The sequence below is a fragment of the Macaca nemestrina genome, chromosome 13, assembly GCF_043159975.1.
Source record: "Macaca nemestrina isolate mMacNem1 chromosome 13, mMacNem.hap1, whole genome shotgun sequence".
NCBI classification, from domain to species: domain Eukaryota; kingdom Metazoa; phylum Chordata; class Mammalia; order Primates; family Cercopithecidae; genus Macaca; species Macaca nemestrina.
In genome coordinates this window covers 1,282,316-1,299,220 of record NC_092137.1, presented here as the reverse complement: position 1 = coordinate 1,299,220, position 16,905 = coordinate 1,282,316, and the positions used below count along the sequence as shown (strand labels likewise).

The 16,905-nt window shown below is 46.0% G+C and overlaps 1 protein-coding gene across 6 annotated transcripts in view; it reads right to left on the bottom strand.

Moving 5' to 3' along the window:
* LOC105497556 (syntrophin gamma 2) overlaps positions 1-16,905 on the bottom strand; it is a 564,393-nt gene that overhangs the window by 419,317 nt on the left and 128,171 nt on the right. For all 6 annotated transcript variants that reach the window (XM_011768711.2, XM_071076129.1, XM_011768716.3 and 3 more), the window contains 2 exons: positions 5,458-5,514; positions 5,299-5,356 (listed from right to left, as the gene is read on the bottom strand). In XM_011768711.2, the coding sequence (XP_011767013.2) occupies positions 5,299-5,356; positions 5,458-5,514 (115 nt within the window). The remainder of the gene's footprint in view (positions 1-5,298; positions 5,357-5,457; positions 5,515-16,905) is intronic.

Below are 16,905 nucleotides of genomic sequence, written 5' to 3'. Positions count from 1 at the left end.
TCACCAGGTATTCAACAATGTCTAGACATATGTGCTTAACCCTATATCTGCACTGAGGAGAGTCTCAGACCTATCTCCACCTCTCAGCCTCTCCATACCCATGACGTGGACCTGTGGATCCCAAGTCCCCTGTGATGAGTGTGAGGTCTGAAGGTCTCCACATCAGAGGGACCAGGGGGCAGGGGCTCCAGGGCGTGGAATCCTGCACGCAGGCCGCACCTCAACGGTACAATCAGAGCCTCTCTCTGTCAGGCTCTGCACAGCTGCTCAGGCAATTCAGATGCTCAAGAGTCACTTCGCGAAGAATTCAAGGCACAAGTGAACTGAGCCGGGCTGCCTGGCTCCACTCTGACATCAGGCAACCGTCCAACCTCGGGATGTCCACACTCCTAACTCAGGCCTCAGGAGCCTTCTCCACTCCACCTACAGTAAGTCTCTGGGGAACCACCTCAGTGCCATTCATTTAATTTAAATGCCTCTCTTTAAAAAGTGTCTTACCCTGATATTGTCCTCTGAGCCTCACAGGTACACTCCGCTGGCCAGCAAATCAGCCCTGAAACGCAGCACGGATCCCCTGCTGTCCACGCTCTGCTTCCGACATTCACTCAACACCCCAGGACCTGTGCGGGCCATTTCACCAAACGCACCATCGGCCCACCTGGTGCTGAGGCTAAAAGGAAACCTCAACCTGGCCTGAGTCCTCCTTGCTCTCAGACACACAGCCCACCCTTCAGCAGCATGTGGCATGGAGCCTCCGAGGACATCCAGCTTCTGGCCACTTATCTACAGATTCACCAAAATCCCAGAAGGGCAGGGATGGCGGCCCCTCCTACACCCTGCACTGGCTCTCCACCTTCCTCCCTGCTTCCTGGAGCAGCTTCCTCACAACAGCCAGGGGGACTTTTCTTAAATGAGAGGCTACCCTAATCACTCTATTTTAAACAAACTTCAGCTGACTCTCTCTTACTCACAGGATAAAATCATTCACCACATTACAAAAAACAGCGCCCTCTACCCGTCTCCTCCGTACCACTCCACAGGAGTTTCGCTCACTCCACAGGAGCCGTCATTTCTGCAAATGTATCGCACATGTGTTCACTGCCAGCCTTCTCCAGTTGTCTACAAGCTCTGCAACGGCGAGAATTCTGCCTTGGTCTCTGCTGATGGCCCGAGAAGTGTCTTATCCATAGAAGTTGTTTATTAAATAGGATTGGATAAATTCATGGATAAACAAGCAAACTAATAATTTTATATTTTGTGCTGATCTAACATCTCACAACTGCCTCATTCTTAAAAAAGAGCGAGGTGAAGCCTCGGGCTACCTGGCTGCTCTGGCGTCCCTGGAGAATGAGAGCTGGAGAGCCTTCCCACCTGTCCTGGCCTTTCATCACCTGGGGATAACTGCATACCTGCTCATCCAGAAGAGGATCTAAAACGTGGAGGAATGCAGACAGTTTCTCTTAGCATCCGTAGGGATTCCTAGTTCTAACTAATCACCCCGTGTTTGGTCTGTCTGCCTCCCGACCTATCTGGCGACTCCATGCTCTGTGGGGTAGAGGTATGCGCTCCTGGGCTCTGCTCTGTGGGGTAGAGGGTATGTGCTCCTGGGCTCTGCTCTGTGGAGTAGAGGTATGTGCTCCTGGGCTCTGCTATGTGGGGTAGAGGTATGCGCTCCTGGGCTCTGCTCTGTGGGGTAGAGGGTATGCGCTCCTGGGCTCTGCTCTGTGGGGTAGAGGTATGTGCTCCTGGGCTCTGCTCTGTGGGGTAGAGGGTATGCGCTCCTGGGCTCCAGCACCAAAGTCCACAGAGCCTCCTGCACTCCCTTCATCCTGAGGCCAGACTCCTGTGTCAGTTTAATACAAGATACTCAGGACAACCCAGGGGCTCTGCTCGCCTGTAAAACACTCGTTCTGTGGTTTACACGGAAGACATAAAATAAATGAGACAAAGCCCCTGATCCCTTAAACTCACAATTCATTGCCAGGACTTTCTGTTACTGACTGCATACAATGAGGATATAAATGTGTCTCCAAAACATGAACTCTGGCACAGCGGATGAAATGGATCCTGGTGGGGAGAGGCAGGTGCAGCCTGGAGGAACCATGTAAGTTCATCTCCAAGTGCTGCTGAGGTAGCGGGCCTGGGCCTGGAGGGGTGGTGAGGATGGAGACAGGCGAGCTGGCAGGACGAGGGGGCAGCAGGGATGGGCAGGCAAGGCTCTGGGTAGGAAATCTGCAGCGGGTACGGAACGCAAGCCTGGAAGCAGGCCCGGGAGAAGCGTGGGGACCTCCCACTGGGGCTCCCCACTGGAGTTACTTGTGAAGCTTCCAATGTCAGAAGAGAAGTGCATCAGCATGGTCTGCGGACTGGTAAGACGGGATCTCCCGGGTCCCAGTTTCTCCTGACCACACCCACAAGCCTTGGTTGCTTGAGGCAGGGATGCTGGCTTGGGAGGGCACACGGGCTACAACCCCAGGGTCGCACGCACACTCTAGGGAGTGTGGCCTTCTTGACCTGTTTCTCCCCCTACAGGAAAAATAGATTTTCTTTCTGAATTAACCATAAACATCCTTTACTGAATGCTACCTCTTGACCAACCTTACTGTCTTATTCTCTTTTCTGGGATTTTCATCATATCCACCAATTAAAAAGTAAAACCCCACTAATGAAAATAACTAAAAATATTCACAAAGATGAGAGGAACAGAGCTGCATCAGGCCATGCCTTCTTTCCACTATCCACCAGTCAGCCAGATGGCTTCAGGGGTGCAGCAGGAACCAACCACACCCGACACAGCAACGGTGGACCCACGGCTCCGTGTGGAATCACACTTCATACGCGCCAAAGCACTGAGGTCTGCAAAGCTGGTCAACACAATGATAACACTTGATGTAATACATGCAACAAAATACTACAGTTCAAATGAATCATCATGTTTCTTTTGAAATGCTCTAAAAACCTCAAAAAGAGGCCAGGTGCAGTGACTCATGCCTGTAATCCCAGCACTTTGGGAGGCCGAGGCGGGCAGATCACCTGAGGTCAGGAGTTCGAGACCAGCCTGGCCAACATGGTGAGACCCCACTTCTACTAAAAATACAAAAATTAGCCAGGCGTGGTGGCGGACACCTGTAATCCCAGCTACTCGGGAGGCTGGGGCAGGAGAATCGCTTGAACCTGGGAGGTGGAGGTTGCAGTGAGCCGAGATCACGCCATTGCATTCCAGCCTGGGCATCTCAGTGAGATGCCATCTAGGGGTGGGGAGGGTGGGGGAACAAACCAAAAAAAAAAAAAAAAATCCTCAAAAAGAATTATCCTTTCATTCAGAGGTCTGCAAAGCCTTCTCACTTTTCCTGCCATCTTGGTTATAACTAACACTGTATTTTTTATAACACTGAAATTCCTAGGTTTCCTTCCGAACAGCCCCTGCTGCCTCTGAGGCCGAGGCTGCCGCTGGGTTTTGGGGGTTGCTGGCCCCTAATTCCGGATTAAATGGAAAGCCATCTGCTGCGAGTTTGAAGGCAGGTTTGTAAGCTTTTGCTCCGAAGGAGAAAACTGTGCTGCTGACCTGACTCCTACATGTCCTTCTGGTGAAAAAGAATCTTTACCCGGATGCAGACTTCATGGCGAATCATTCTGTGGAAACCTCTCTTCCCTGAGAACAGGTTCAGAGCTGCCGTGGGGAATTCACATCCCACTGAGACAATCTCCGCAGCAGAACATGATCTCCTGCACCACACATCGCTGTCCTGACCATCGTGCCCTCACCATACCACCTTCAGAGGACCTGACCATCGCTGCCCTCACCGCACCCACCTTCAGAGGACCTGACCATCGCTGCGCTCACCGCACCACCTTCAGAGGACCTGACCATCGCTGTCCTGACCATCGTGCCCTCACCGCGCCACCTTCAGAGGACCTGACCATCGCTGTCCTGACCATCGTGCCCTCACCGTGCCACCTTCAGAGGACCTGACCATCGCTGCCCTCACCGCGCCACCTTCAGAGGACCTGACCATCACTGCCCTCACCAAACCCACCTTCAGAGGACCTGACCATCACTGCCACACCCACCTTCAGACGACCTGACCATCACTGCCACACCCACCTTCAGACGACCTGACTCTCGCTGCCCTCACCGCACCCACCTTCAGAGGGCTGGTGGTTAAGGCTTCCCCAGCCTGGGACCTCCATCCTCTTCAGGGCACTCTACCTGCATACTGGGCTTACGGTTTGGGTAAAATTGGATGAAATGAGTAAGAATGTTTTGAGAAAAAGTATGAGCTTATTCTGCGCTTTTCACCCAAAACCTCCACATTTCTGGTAGAGCGTGGAGAGAAGCATGTCCCCTCCAGGGACACAGCCAGCGGTCCCCTGCAGTGGCTGTGCTTTCCGGTGTGAGGCACATGAGGTCATAAGGCCACCTCGCCTCACCCACTCTGTCTTACTTCCTGTTCCCCTGCAGGCCTCAAGGACTTAAGCTAATCTCCCCCCACACAGCCCATGTCCAAGTGCCCCTTGCTCTGGAGAACAGGGGAGGAGCAGCCTGAGGCTGCACACCCAGGAGCTGCTGGACCAGGTGGGAGGAGGCCAGCTGTGGGGATGCAAAATCCTCCTGACAAGGAGACAGATGCATGCAGTTTAATGCAGGGGGGTCATTATGTCCAAAATCGAATTGTATGAGAAACAATCTGCACAATAGTGGAATGTGTGGCCGGAAGTCCCACCCTCACTTTTCGATTGCATACAGGGTGATCTCTCCCTATGAATGTCAGTGATTCTTGTGATTATTCCCATAGCCAGTGCTTCATTTCATGGACTGAGGTGGCAGTCAGTGCAGTGCCGCCAGCTGCCAAGTGCAGAACGGACGGGTTTCAGCCCCGCCTGGTGCGGTCAGCTAGTCCTGCAACAGGCAAGTTACATTCTTACGCTTGGAGACTTGTGTCAGATACTTCAATGACCACCATGGACTTCTCCATCTGTATTTAATTCTCCTCAATTTTTAACATACCTTAAACTCCATGTTCAAACCCCTGCATCATCAGTATCTTTAGAGGATAACCTGATACATCAGAGAATTACTGTCTGTCTTAAGGGCCAGAGGGATCAGCAGAGGTTAAAAAGGGCAGCCTCAGATCAGGGCATAAGAAGCATCCTTTGAGAAAGACACAGCTACGAAAATAAAACGGAAGTTTAGGTAATCGAGCAAAATACACATCTGCTAATTTTTATCATTTTCAGTACTTTGTTATCTTACAAATGGCTGCGATGCATACACAGGTCATTTTTGACTGTTTTTACCTGCTTGGTCTTTGAATATTTTTGATATGACGACGGGGACGTTGTGCTCAGAACCTCCCTGAAAGACAAAGCCATCAGAAAGAAGCACAGTTATCATGATTCACACTAAAAAGTTCTTCAAAAATAAAAAGCAGGAATAAAGAAAACCATTTCCCATACCTTTATACTCAGGCCCAAGCCGCCAACTGCCTGTCTGCGAAGTGTAACAGTTCTGTGCTTTAAAAAAGTTTAGAAAACAAACCAAGTTTAGGTTAAAATGCACCATCGGAAAGTAAATTCAAAAGAAATTCTTCATTTAAACTCAAATACTTGTTAAATTACATTTCCAAAGCAACCTTGGCTAAATATGACAGTAATGACACTATTTCAAACCTTTAATGTGTGGTATTGCACGTATGAAAACAAAGACGGTGATAAAGAATAGGCCCCGTGAAATGCAGGGAGAGTCTCTGCACAGCTGCCATCCCATCTGCAATCTGCTTGTGAGGAACAGAGCTCCATGAAGAAATGAGGGGCCCACCTTCTCCAAGGTGGTGTAAGGGAAGTGGGGCGGGGCAGTCAGTCCTGTTTTAAATCCGGACTCTTCCCGCCAACCCCAGGACGGGCTCCCTCTTCACTGTGCATCTCTGCTGAAGTCAGCCGTGTTTAGGACAATCTTCAACCAATATTAATTTAAGAATGATCAATTTTTTCACGTCCTCTGACCACAGGTGCCTGGGATATTTAAGGGTAGGTTGTGATAAAAAGCTAAAAGCACAATAGGCCCTTAACTGGCTAGTGAAATGGTAAAAATCTCCAAATCTCTTGCGCATTAAGCCATGCACCTGTGTTTGCTAATCTGATGAATGCGACTGTTGCCAACTTCAGGTGGACACGGGTGACTGGTGCGCTCTGAGGGGTGCACGAGGTGGCCTGGAGCAGATGGACAGTGGCCAAAGGGTGCCTTTACCTCAAAAAGACACTACAGGAAAAACAGAAGTGACAGACATTCTTTGAGTTCTAGGTGGAAACATGAGCATGTTCAGGCTGAATGGCTCTGAAAGGAATCTGTTGTGCAAAGCAAGGACGAAGAAGTAAGACGGTGGCAGAGCTCATGCCGAAGGGGGGACCTGGGAGCTCCCGCCCTGGACAGCGGTGCAGGTGCAGATGCAGGAAGGCTGCTGTGAGGACTTCCACAGCCTGAGACATCCCAGGAATGTCCTTCTTAGGGGGAATACTTTATAAACTCAAAGGAAAGAAACCACAAACTAGAGCAAATATACCTGCGTTAAAATTTTTTGCGCATATATTTTTAACTGACAAAAATAATTTTACACACAGAAAAAGAGCTATATTTCAGGGATCTTGCTACAGAGTGATCATGTTGACTTTTTCTTGGTCTTAGGCTGCGTTCCAGATGCTGTGAACAGCAAAGTCAGAGCCACCCTGGGATGTCCATACCGTGGGCTCTTATCACATCCGCATTCTCAGTATTTACCTGAAACGCCACAGATGCTTCCCAGCCACACTGCACCCATGGACAGAGTAACAGACGGGCTCTTAAATCCCATCAAAGCATTACTGACAACAGCCAAGATACGGATACAACCCAAGTGTCCACCAGCAGATGCGAGAACAAAGAAAACGCAGTGGATCCACCGAATGGAGCATCCTTCAGCCATAAAGAGGGAAGTCCCGCCATCTGGAACAACGCTGATGAGCCTGGAGGTCACTGGGCTGAGTGGAATCAGCCAGGCACAGAAAGACACATACCACACGGTCTCTCCTGCACATGGAATCTAAGAATGTTGGACGCAGAGGCAGAGAGTAGAACCGTGGTTACCCCTATGCAGAGGCAGAGAGTAGAACCGTGGTTACCCCTATGCAGAGGCGGAGAGTAGAACCGTGGTTACCCCTATGCAGAGGCGGAGAGTAGAACCGTGGTTACCCCTATGCAGAGGCAGAGAGTAGAACCGTGGTTACCAGGGGTTTCGGGGTGGGGGGCGGCGCGGAGATGCAGGCCAAAGGGTGCAACGTTTCAGCTGTAAGGTGAACAAGTTCTGCAGCTCCAATGGAAAGCATGGTGACTATGGTTAGTAATACCGTATTTCCTTGAAATCTGCTAAGAGAATAAACCTTATGTGTCCTCACCACAAAAAACAAAGGTAACCGTAAGAGGTGATATACGTGTTAATTAGCTTGCTTGTAGTGTGCATTTCATTATATGCCCATGAGAACATACCCTGCACACCTTAAGCATGTATAATTTTTATTAGTTACAGCTCAATAAAGCTGAATAAATAAATGCCATTGTGTGGACAGTGCGTTTCCAAGGGTATCCTCTACAGAGGAGGGACAGGGAGCTACTCCTGCATGTGGGAAGCACACGGTTTTCCTCTTCAACACGAGGACCGTTGACTTTGCAGGCCAGAATGCATCTCACGGTGAGTGTGAACTGCAGAACACAGCAGGGGTTCATTCCCTCCCTCAGTAGACGGTAAATTCTGCAGTGTTCATGGTCCAGTGAGGGAGTGGGGAGAAAGGCGTCCGTCCACCTACTAGCTGTTCCTCTGTGTGACACAGCAAATAGCCTCATGCTTCTAAGAACTTTTCTGTGCTACGGAAGATGAGCACATTGAATTATCTATGTCATAGTAACTGGAGGCCTCTCTGTATGGAATTTCTGAAAATGCTCTACAACATTTTAAAATTTTAGCTGTTAATGTAAGCATTTGAAACTCATGCAAGCAAGCAAGTACAAGATGAGAGAAAACACATTTTGAGAAGAAACAAGTTAGTTTCTGCCTCGATAGACTGCCAAAGAATGACATTTTAAAGCTGTCATTTGACTCACTTATACATGTCAGGAAGATATCCTGAAATATCCTAAAATATCCTTGATATTTCAAAGGAAACATCAAGAAACTGATCACCTGTGGTAAAATCTGGACTAATAACAAGATAGGCAAGAAAAAATTACAACTTGAACAACCAACATAAACATTTGTTTACTAGAACTTGAGGAGCTTGTTCTTTATGATTTTAGCTAAGCCGAAATAATATTCATTTCATATCAGCTTTGTGCAGTCTCCTGAAATGTTCCTTTCTGTGTACGTTTGAACCAGCCATTTAGGTATTTAGGTCTCTAAATCTCTCTAAAATCAAGTTTCTGCATCTGGAAAGTGAGAGCTGTACTGTGAGCCCTAACAGGAAGTGCTGGGAATGGGACCATGTCCCCCTAAAATCCATGTTGAAGTCCTGACCCCCAGTGTGACTGCACTGGAGGTAGAGCCTGTAGGAAGTAACTAAGGTCAGATGAGGTCATTCAAGGGGGCCCTATCTGATACGGTTGGTGTCCTTAAAGGAACAGGAAAAGACAGCAGATACAGCGCTCTCTCTTTCTTTTTCCTCTTTTTCTCTCTCTCTTGTTCTTTCTCTCCCCACCCCCACCTCACTGTCTCTACCACGTGAGGACACACCTATAAGGCTGCCACCTGCAAACCAGGAAGCCGGCCCTTGCCAGTAACTGTACCATGTGAGGACACACACATAAGGCCTTTGCCTGCAGTCTAGGAAGCCGGCCCTTGCCAGTAACTCTGTCATGTGAGGACACGCATATAAGGCCTTCGCCTGCAGTCCAGGAAGCCAGCCCTTGCCAGTAACCAAACCCACAGCACCTTGGTGTTGGACTTCCACCTCCCAGAACAGTGAGAAGGGAGTCCCTGCTGCCCAAGTCAGCCCACCTGTGGTTCCTTGTTACCGTGGAGTCCAAGCTGCCTCGACAGCAGTCAAGGACGATCACTGTGGAAAGCACCTTATAGACCATCAGGTTTAGCAAAACTACCAAGGTGGTTAGTTCTCTCCATGAAAAATTGTTGTTTTAAAACCACCTCATGGCCAGGCGTGGTGGCTCAAGCCTGTAATCCCAGCACTTTGGGAGGCCGAGACGGGAGGATCACGAGGTCAGGAGATCGAGACCATCCTGGCTAACACGGTGAAACCCCGTCTCTACTAAAAAATACAAAAAAACTAGCCAGGCGAGGTGGTGGGCGCCTGTAGTCCCAGCTACTCGGGAGGCTGAGGCAGGAGAATGGCGTAAACCCAGGAGGCGGAGCTTGCAGTGAGCTGAGATCTGGCCCCTGCACTCCAGCCTGGGTGACAGAGCGAGACTCCGTCTCAAAACAAAACAAAACAAAAAAACACCTCATTCAAACACCAAGGACTTCAGTGTGCTAAAGTTGAGAGAAAAGGCTCAGCCAATTTGTGCTTCCACACTTTTATAAATGACCATTATATCATTATGAAGCCCCTAACATCTTAACATTAGCATATATAGGAACTTTAATTTTCAAACCAAGATTTATAAAACTTACTGGATGATAAAAAGTAAATGGGAAAACTTCTGCAGCTTCTAATGGAACTTTTCACACAGCAACCTGGCTGAACTTATTCTGCCTCCTGCGTCCTAATTATTTTATGACCCCAGAGTCAATCCAGAGCTGATCACTTTAATTTCAGGTTCTGGGTAGCATTTTCATAGTGCTCTGTTAACTGATATCTAGACAAACTAATGCCATCAAAAAGCATTTCTAATGCAACCAAAACAGTCCGCTGTTTCATTCCTTTCCTAATACATACCCCTTAAAGTCAAGGACCCACAAGCAGGTATGGATCGTAAGCTGCCCCAAGGCTCATTATAAATCTAATTTATGGCCTGACTCCCCTATTCCATGCATTCGCCCATAATCACGGCCTCCTCACTTCCCACATTCAGGGACTGCAGGGACTCACCAAAGGAACAAATTCTGAATAGAATCAAATGTATCATAAAACCTCTACAGAACTGAGGTTGAAATCTAAGGTAATTGTTCAATAAATTATTTTCCAATTCAATCCTGCTTTTCTTTTCACAAACATATCAGATAAAAGCTTTCATAAAATACTATTCTGCATTTTCTCATTTAATCTCAAACTATGTTATGACATTTAATTTATGTTCACATCTTGGTAGCAGCATCATTATATCAATAATAGGACATAGCTATCTCCACATTATCTTCTGACCACATATTTTAAGAAGGAGCAGTTTTCTATGACACAGATAACTTATCAATTATACATTTCTCATCAAAAAAATGGTTTGGGGGTATGTAAGATCAGATTTCTCATTCTGGTCTTCTAAAACATTGTTCTTCAAGTTATTACTGAATTACATGTATGAATGGGCCTCACAATTCTACTACAGATATTTAAACTGTGGACTTAACACTAAATTTAAATTTGTTATGGCTGCAAACTCATGTTCAGATGTGAATACTGCAATTTCCAGAAATATTTCAATCATTTCTACAAGTAAAACGCTGTATTGTGGTCACCAGCCAGGGTCCTACCCCCAGGTTTGTTCAGCTCAAAACCCTTTTGTGGCGAGGACAGGATGACCTGGGGCGTTAATCCCCCTGCTCTCTCCCCAGGTCCTCGTCAATTCCCTTCCCTTCCCTGGTGGTCTTACTCCTCACACAGGCCTGGCCTCACTCTTGTAAGAAGAGAATGGAGATGTGGGAAAGGCCACGGACCTAGAAAATAAGGTTTTGTTTTTTTTTTTTTTTTTTTCTCTATAATTGAAGGGTTTGAATGTTAAACTTTAAAAATTAGAAATTTACAGAAAAACAATTCTGAAGTGTTCTATTTCACACCCACACATGAAAGATACTTTCAAAAATACTCATAGTTTTCAGAAAACAATGTGCTAACAGACTTCACCCTGAGGCTATGTGATAGGGTGTTGAGTCACGAGGCATTGTTTCTTCCACAGAGTTGGACATTCCCTTTGCTTTAGGAAACGCTCTGTAAGGCATCCTTCAGATTGGGGTATTGAATCTCTCTCTACTTTTTAAAAATAATTCACTCAAATAAAATTTCCTAAATAGACTGCGGGAGCCTGCATTTGCCATCTGAAGTAAGTAAACTATTTCTCAGTGTCTGGATGCAATGATTTCAAACTAAGAAGAGTTATTTGAAAACTCTTGTGCATATTTGCCTAATTTGGATGTTAAATCCTTATTAGAAGGATTTCAATATCCTGGGATTAGAGTTTTGAAAAGTGCATGATAACTCCTAAATTTTAAAAATCCAGTGATTCCATAGTAATCCACCTTCTTGAGGAGTTGGATCTGGCTTCTCACACCTAAAGCTCTGAGTATGAGTTTCATCAGGTCTGAGCACAGGCCAGGAATGACAAAGGCTGAATGGCGGGCATCATGGGGGAGCAGCCCCCCCAGCCCCGACCTGATGCCAGGACAATACACTGGGGTCTCTGGGAGCCACAGACAGGAACCAGGCTCCCGGCCACCATGACCTTATGACGTTTGCATACTGGCCTTGGAGTCTCTGGTCCATCTGGAGCCTCTGCCTCAATCCCTGACGGGGTACAGGAGGAACCTGAAGACGCTCTTCTCCTCTGAATTAGCTTCCAGGGCTTTTCCATCCTTAGCTCTCCTCACCCAGCCCCTGTGCTGATGGGCCTGGCCCTCCAGGGGAGCTCTCCCAAGTGGTCCAGGGAACTGGGGCTGGCAGCTTTCCTGGTCAGCCTGGCCTGCACTATCAGGGCAGGTGATGAGGAGCAGGGGTGTCCGTCCATGTCAGCTGCCTCTCACCCGCCAGCTTCACACCTGGCAGCACTGCTCCTGCCAGTCAACTGGGCACCCACCACGATTAGTCATGGATGCAGATGGGCCTGTCATTGCCCTTCGACTTCGCTCTTCACAACCATAACACAGAGCAGACACGAGCAGGGCTCTTCACAACCTCACAACCGTAACACAGAGCAGACACGAGCAGGGCAGGAGACGGGCCCCAGCCCCAGGACATCAGGCGACCAGCAGGTGGTGGTCGGGTGGTTGTTATACTTTCTCTCTAAAATGATAACTGGGCACAGCCAGTACCAGGAAAAGGCAGTCTCCAGGTAGATAGAAAATACCGAAAGCTGGTGATCAGCAGCTTCCCAATAAGATCTCAGGAGCTGGGCAGTGGCCTCAAGCACAAGCGCTTCAAGACAAAAGGGTGGTATTTAACTGGTCTATGACTTTCCTCTGGGTGGACTCAATTGGTGAGGGAAAAACACCTCAAGTGAACATGTGCACAGCCCCAGGAAACACACGGTGCATGCAGCCCCCTCAAATGCTGGCCGGCCCTGCACATGCAGACAGCCCACCCCCAAGGAAGAACAGGGGAAGGGGCCTGCAAACCTTGGAACCATGTCAATGGAGAAAACCCAAGTCAAGGGCTGGACGGGGCTCTTGGTCTCTCAAGTCACCCACTGGCTGTCTTACAAGTGTCCTTCACTTCCTTTCATTCCTGCTCTAAAACTTTTTAATAAACGTTCACCCCTGCTCTAAAACTGGCCTCAGTCTGCCTTAAACCTCTTTCTGCCTTAAACCTCCCTCTGCCTTAAACCTCTTTCTGCCCCTCAACCCAATTCTTTCCTCCAAGGAAGCAAGAATCGAGTTTGCTGCAGACCCTTGTGGATTCACAGCTGGTAACAAGAACTCACCACATATGAGCCCCAAATAACTTCTAGAGAATGTACACATCATTGCAAAGTTAGGCTTATTAAAATAAATATGTTGGCAATATTGAAAATCTAAATTTTTCTTGCAGGGACTTACACCCAACTAAGAATGTGCAGAAAACTTATCAATCAACTTTGGACAGTTCATGCAACAACTCACAGTCCTTAGAGGGATGGACTAAGCAGATCTACATGCAGCAGGTTTTATCTTCATGCATTGTAGATCCGTTTAAAAAGCATGTTTGCAAAATGAGCACCTAATGGCATTCCATTTATCTACAATTGAAAAACACACAAAAAATATGTTGTCTGTGGAAAAATGCGTATGAAGGAAGAATTTAAAAATGTAAATGGAACAGTCGGTAGGAGCATCAGTAGCGAAGGGCCGGTGAGGAGGCAGTCAGGCTCCAGCTGTGGAGGAGTACTTCACTCTTTAAAACATAGACAGAGCCAAAGCAATCTAGTGCTATGTCGGCATATAATAAATATTAATAATAATTGCACGGGGTTCTGTTTGCTCACTTCAAATTTTTTAGGTTTAAAAAATTATATACTTAAAAAAATGTTTGGCAGATTATACAACTGTCTTTGCTGTTAGATTTTAGTTATATTGAAAGTTCTATTTGAGTGACGCACTTTCTATTTGATTTCTTTATAAAGTGTGCTGCTGCATGCACACACCCTCATACACAAACATATGTAAACTATTTTTTTTTTTTTTTTTTTGAGACAGAGTTTGACTGTCGCCCAGGCTGGAGTGCAATGGTGCAATCTCGGCTCATGGCAACCTCTACCTCTTGGGTTCAAGCGATTCTCCTGCCTCAGCCTCTTGAGTAGCTGAGATTACAGGGACCTGCCACCACGTCCAACTAATTTTTGTATTTTTAGTAGAGATGGGGTTTCACCATGTTGGTCAAGCTAGTCTCAAACTCCTGACCTCGTGATCTTCCCACCTCAGCCTCCCAAAGTGTAAACTATTATTTTTAACTAAACCTTGGTGTAAACTTTTATAATGAATATGGCCAAACTGTTCATTATTTTAAGGTTTTCATATTCTTTAAACCAGAACTTTCCTTATTGAAGTGAACTGTATTCTGGGTACCATTAAATAACATTTTAACGAGCTAACTCAATAGTTTTGAAAACTAAGGTGAAGGTGAATTTTGCAAGAGTCAGCCACTATCCAAGTGATGACAGATAAATTCTAGATGTTTTGCTGACGACTGCATTTTGTTAATTGTTTCGGAAGCCTTTTCAGCAAGACTGTCCACTTTTCTCCTGAAGGTATGAATTTCAAAGTCCTGGTTCATCCTTGCAGCCTTCGGCCCCGTACCTGTGAAATTTCACAAATCGCTTGCTTCCAAATTTACCTGCACTTTTCCCGGCACTTTGTGTCTTACAGTTTGTTTATGTTCCAGTCATACTGCCTCGCCATGCCATCCTCCTCTGTGGAGACAAATCTTTTGGAAATAAATTCATCGAAGAAAAAGGCTGGGGCCATTTTAAACACAAGAGAAATCAATTTCAAACAAGAATGGATGCCTTGTAGAAGTTAGTGATTTTCATAAGAAGGATATCCTCCCACTTAAAGCCAGCCAGGCAATCAGCAAGGACATCTGATTTACCCTGGGATAGAACATAATGAGAGAAGAATTCATATTGCAGTTTGACTATGGACACACTCTAATGAGCTTATATGATTCTTCCACCGGTGGGCGAGTCACCGACAAATGAAAGCTCCGAATGCAGTTGTTTTACTTTCTGTTTTCCAGTTTCTAGGAACAGTAGCCAATTCTTCTTATGCAGTATTCCATTTGTAAACATGCATGTTTGCCCTACGCTGATGAGCTCTGTGGAGGACAGGCCGAGGCGTCCAGCAGACCTTCCCCTAATGGACTAATGAGAGCTCACAGGCCCTGAGCAGGACCTGGTGCCAGGCGGAGTGGGATCTGACCCAACCAAGAGAGACCGGTGAGGCGATGCACACAGGCGTCAGAGCTGACTCAGAATGAAGCAGCTCACAGAGACTGGTTTTCAGAAACTGTAAAGAAATACATTTTGTGTTGGGATCTGAGAAAAATGGAAGAGTTAACAAACTAATAAATGTTTGTCAATAAAGTTATCAACAGAAAAAATATATAATGCTGATAAAGTGTCAGATTAGCTTAAAAGGATTGATACTAAATTACTTGTATTTTGGCTGAATTACAAAAATATTGTAAGGGGAATTGGTCATTTGTCTAAATTTAAGGACATAAAATAATAAAGATTAAGGTTAGAATAAAAAAAAAGTAAAACGGAAGTGATGTCTACTCCTGATTTTGCACCCAAAGAATAAGAAGCAACTTGGGAAATACAGATATAAATTTAGATAAATTAAAGTAGTCATGAAATATTGACTTTATGAGAAACAAGTGTAGAATTTTGTATATTGTATATAGAATTTATCATAAAGTCCTACATGTTTGCAAGTGTCACAATCCATTCAACAATCTGAGAGACTTTAAATTCTTCATTCCAAATTAAAATCACAGTTCTAAAATCACAGTTCAGAACTGTGATTTTAAATGTCACCCAACACTGTTTGTGTTGGCGCTGCTTGTGGTTGCTGGTTTCTTGTGCAGTCTTCACTAATTTATCAGAGCACATCCCTTAGATTGTAAATGAGCAGAGTTGTGCCCAGTGCTGTCTTAACTCTGTGGGTAACTTTGTAATATTAGAACCACACCTCCTTCTTCCTGAATCTTAATTTCCTGCATAGTAAAATGAAGAAGTGAAATTTTCTAAAATACTTTCCAACTGTGAATCTACCATGACCTAACGTACCAAGTTTAATATACAGCGTCCCACCACATTAATTAAAAGTACCACCATAGACGTATCAATTAAAAGAACATCTAATGCACAATGACAATTATAGAAAAATAAAGCAATCTAAATGGGAATTCTGAAAGGGAAGAGGAAGCCGGCTCTCCCCTCCTGAAAGCCCACACTGTCTCTGGGAGACGGAATCCTGAGACTCTTGGGCATCCACACTTCATGTCAATATAAAGGAACAGGAAGTAAAATAATACAGCGATTCAGATTCCGTGCTGCAGGATACATGGGCAGAACTGTTGGCTTTGTTAAAGGTGAAGCTAGTTTTGCTCTTTTCCTTCTATGGTCATCTATCACTAATGGATAATGTGGTTCTATTTTCAGCAGGTTCAAGAAAACAAAACACACATCTACCCATTAATTTTGTCTTCTCCAATGTTCAGGTGGGAACACAAATGTAACCAGAGGTTTGGAGTTCAGTGGGAATGTTGGGGTAGGCTCCAGGAGACCCAAACTCCTTCCAAGCCCGTCTGCAGAGCAGGTGCTGGAGTGAGAGTGAACCTCCCACTGAAAACGGGGCTCAGAGCGTATAAATTAACTATTAGTATTAGTTGCTATAAAGAAAAAAAAATCTGAAAATTAAAATGCCAGTCGGAACTGTACGTGCGACTTCAGTGAGGACATTCAAAGTAACATGCAGACTCAGCAGGCGTCTTCTCCAGGACGCGGAGTCAGTGGCAGACACACCAGCAATCCTAGGGGCCGAATGAGCAAGGTACCAACCTCAGGGTCCCTTCAGGGTAAGAGCCTCAGCCTTAGGCTAAGTCATTGTACCAGGGGGCCTGTAGGGGTGTCTACTGCATCAGGATGTGGAGGTTTTAAGTGAATTATAATATGAAATATGCTTAGAAAAGTAATGGCATGTGGTAATAAAATAATTCATATTTGTAACTATTTTTACTAGTAATATTATCTAGGGTTTCGGATACGCTTGACTTTAATACCTATCTTGTGTACTCAATAAATCTATGCTGAGCTGAATCTGATGATGAATTTTTCATCTCCTGGGTTCCACGCAGGGACTCCATAGTCCATGAGATAAAAATCCCCCACTTAGGTTTTTCTGTGAATCAATTGTGCAATGATTAGGTCTTCCAGTTCTGCTCTTCAAAATTTTTTTAAACAGAAAACAACTGTTCTCAGTCAGGTTCGCTGGGGGCCAACGTGGGAAACCCTCCCTGATG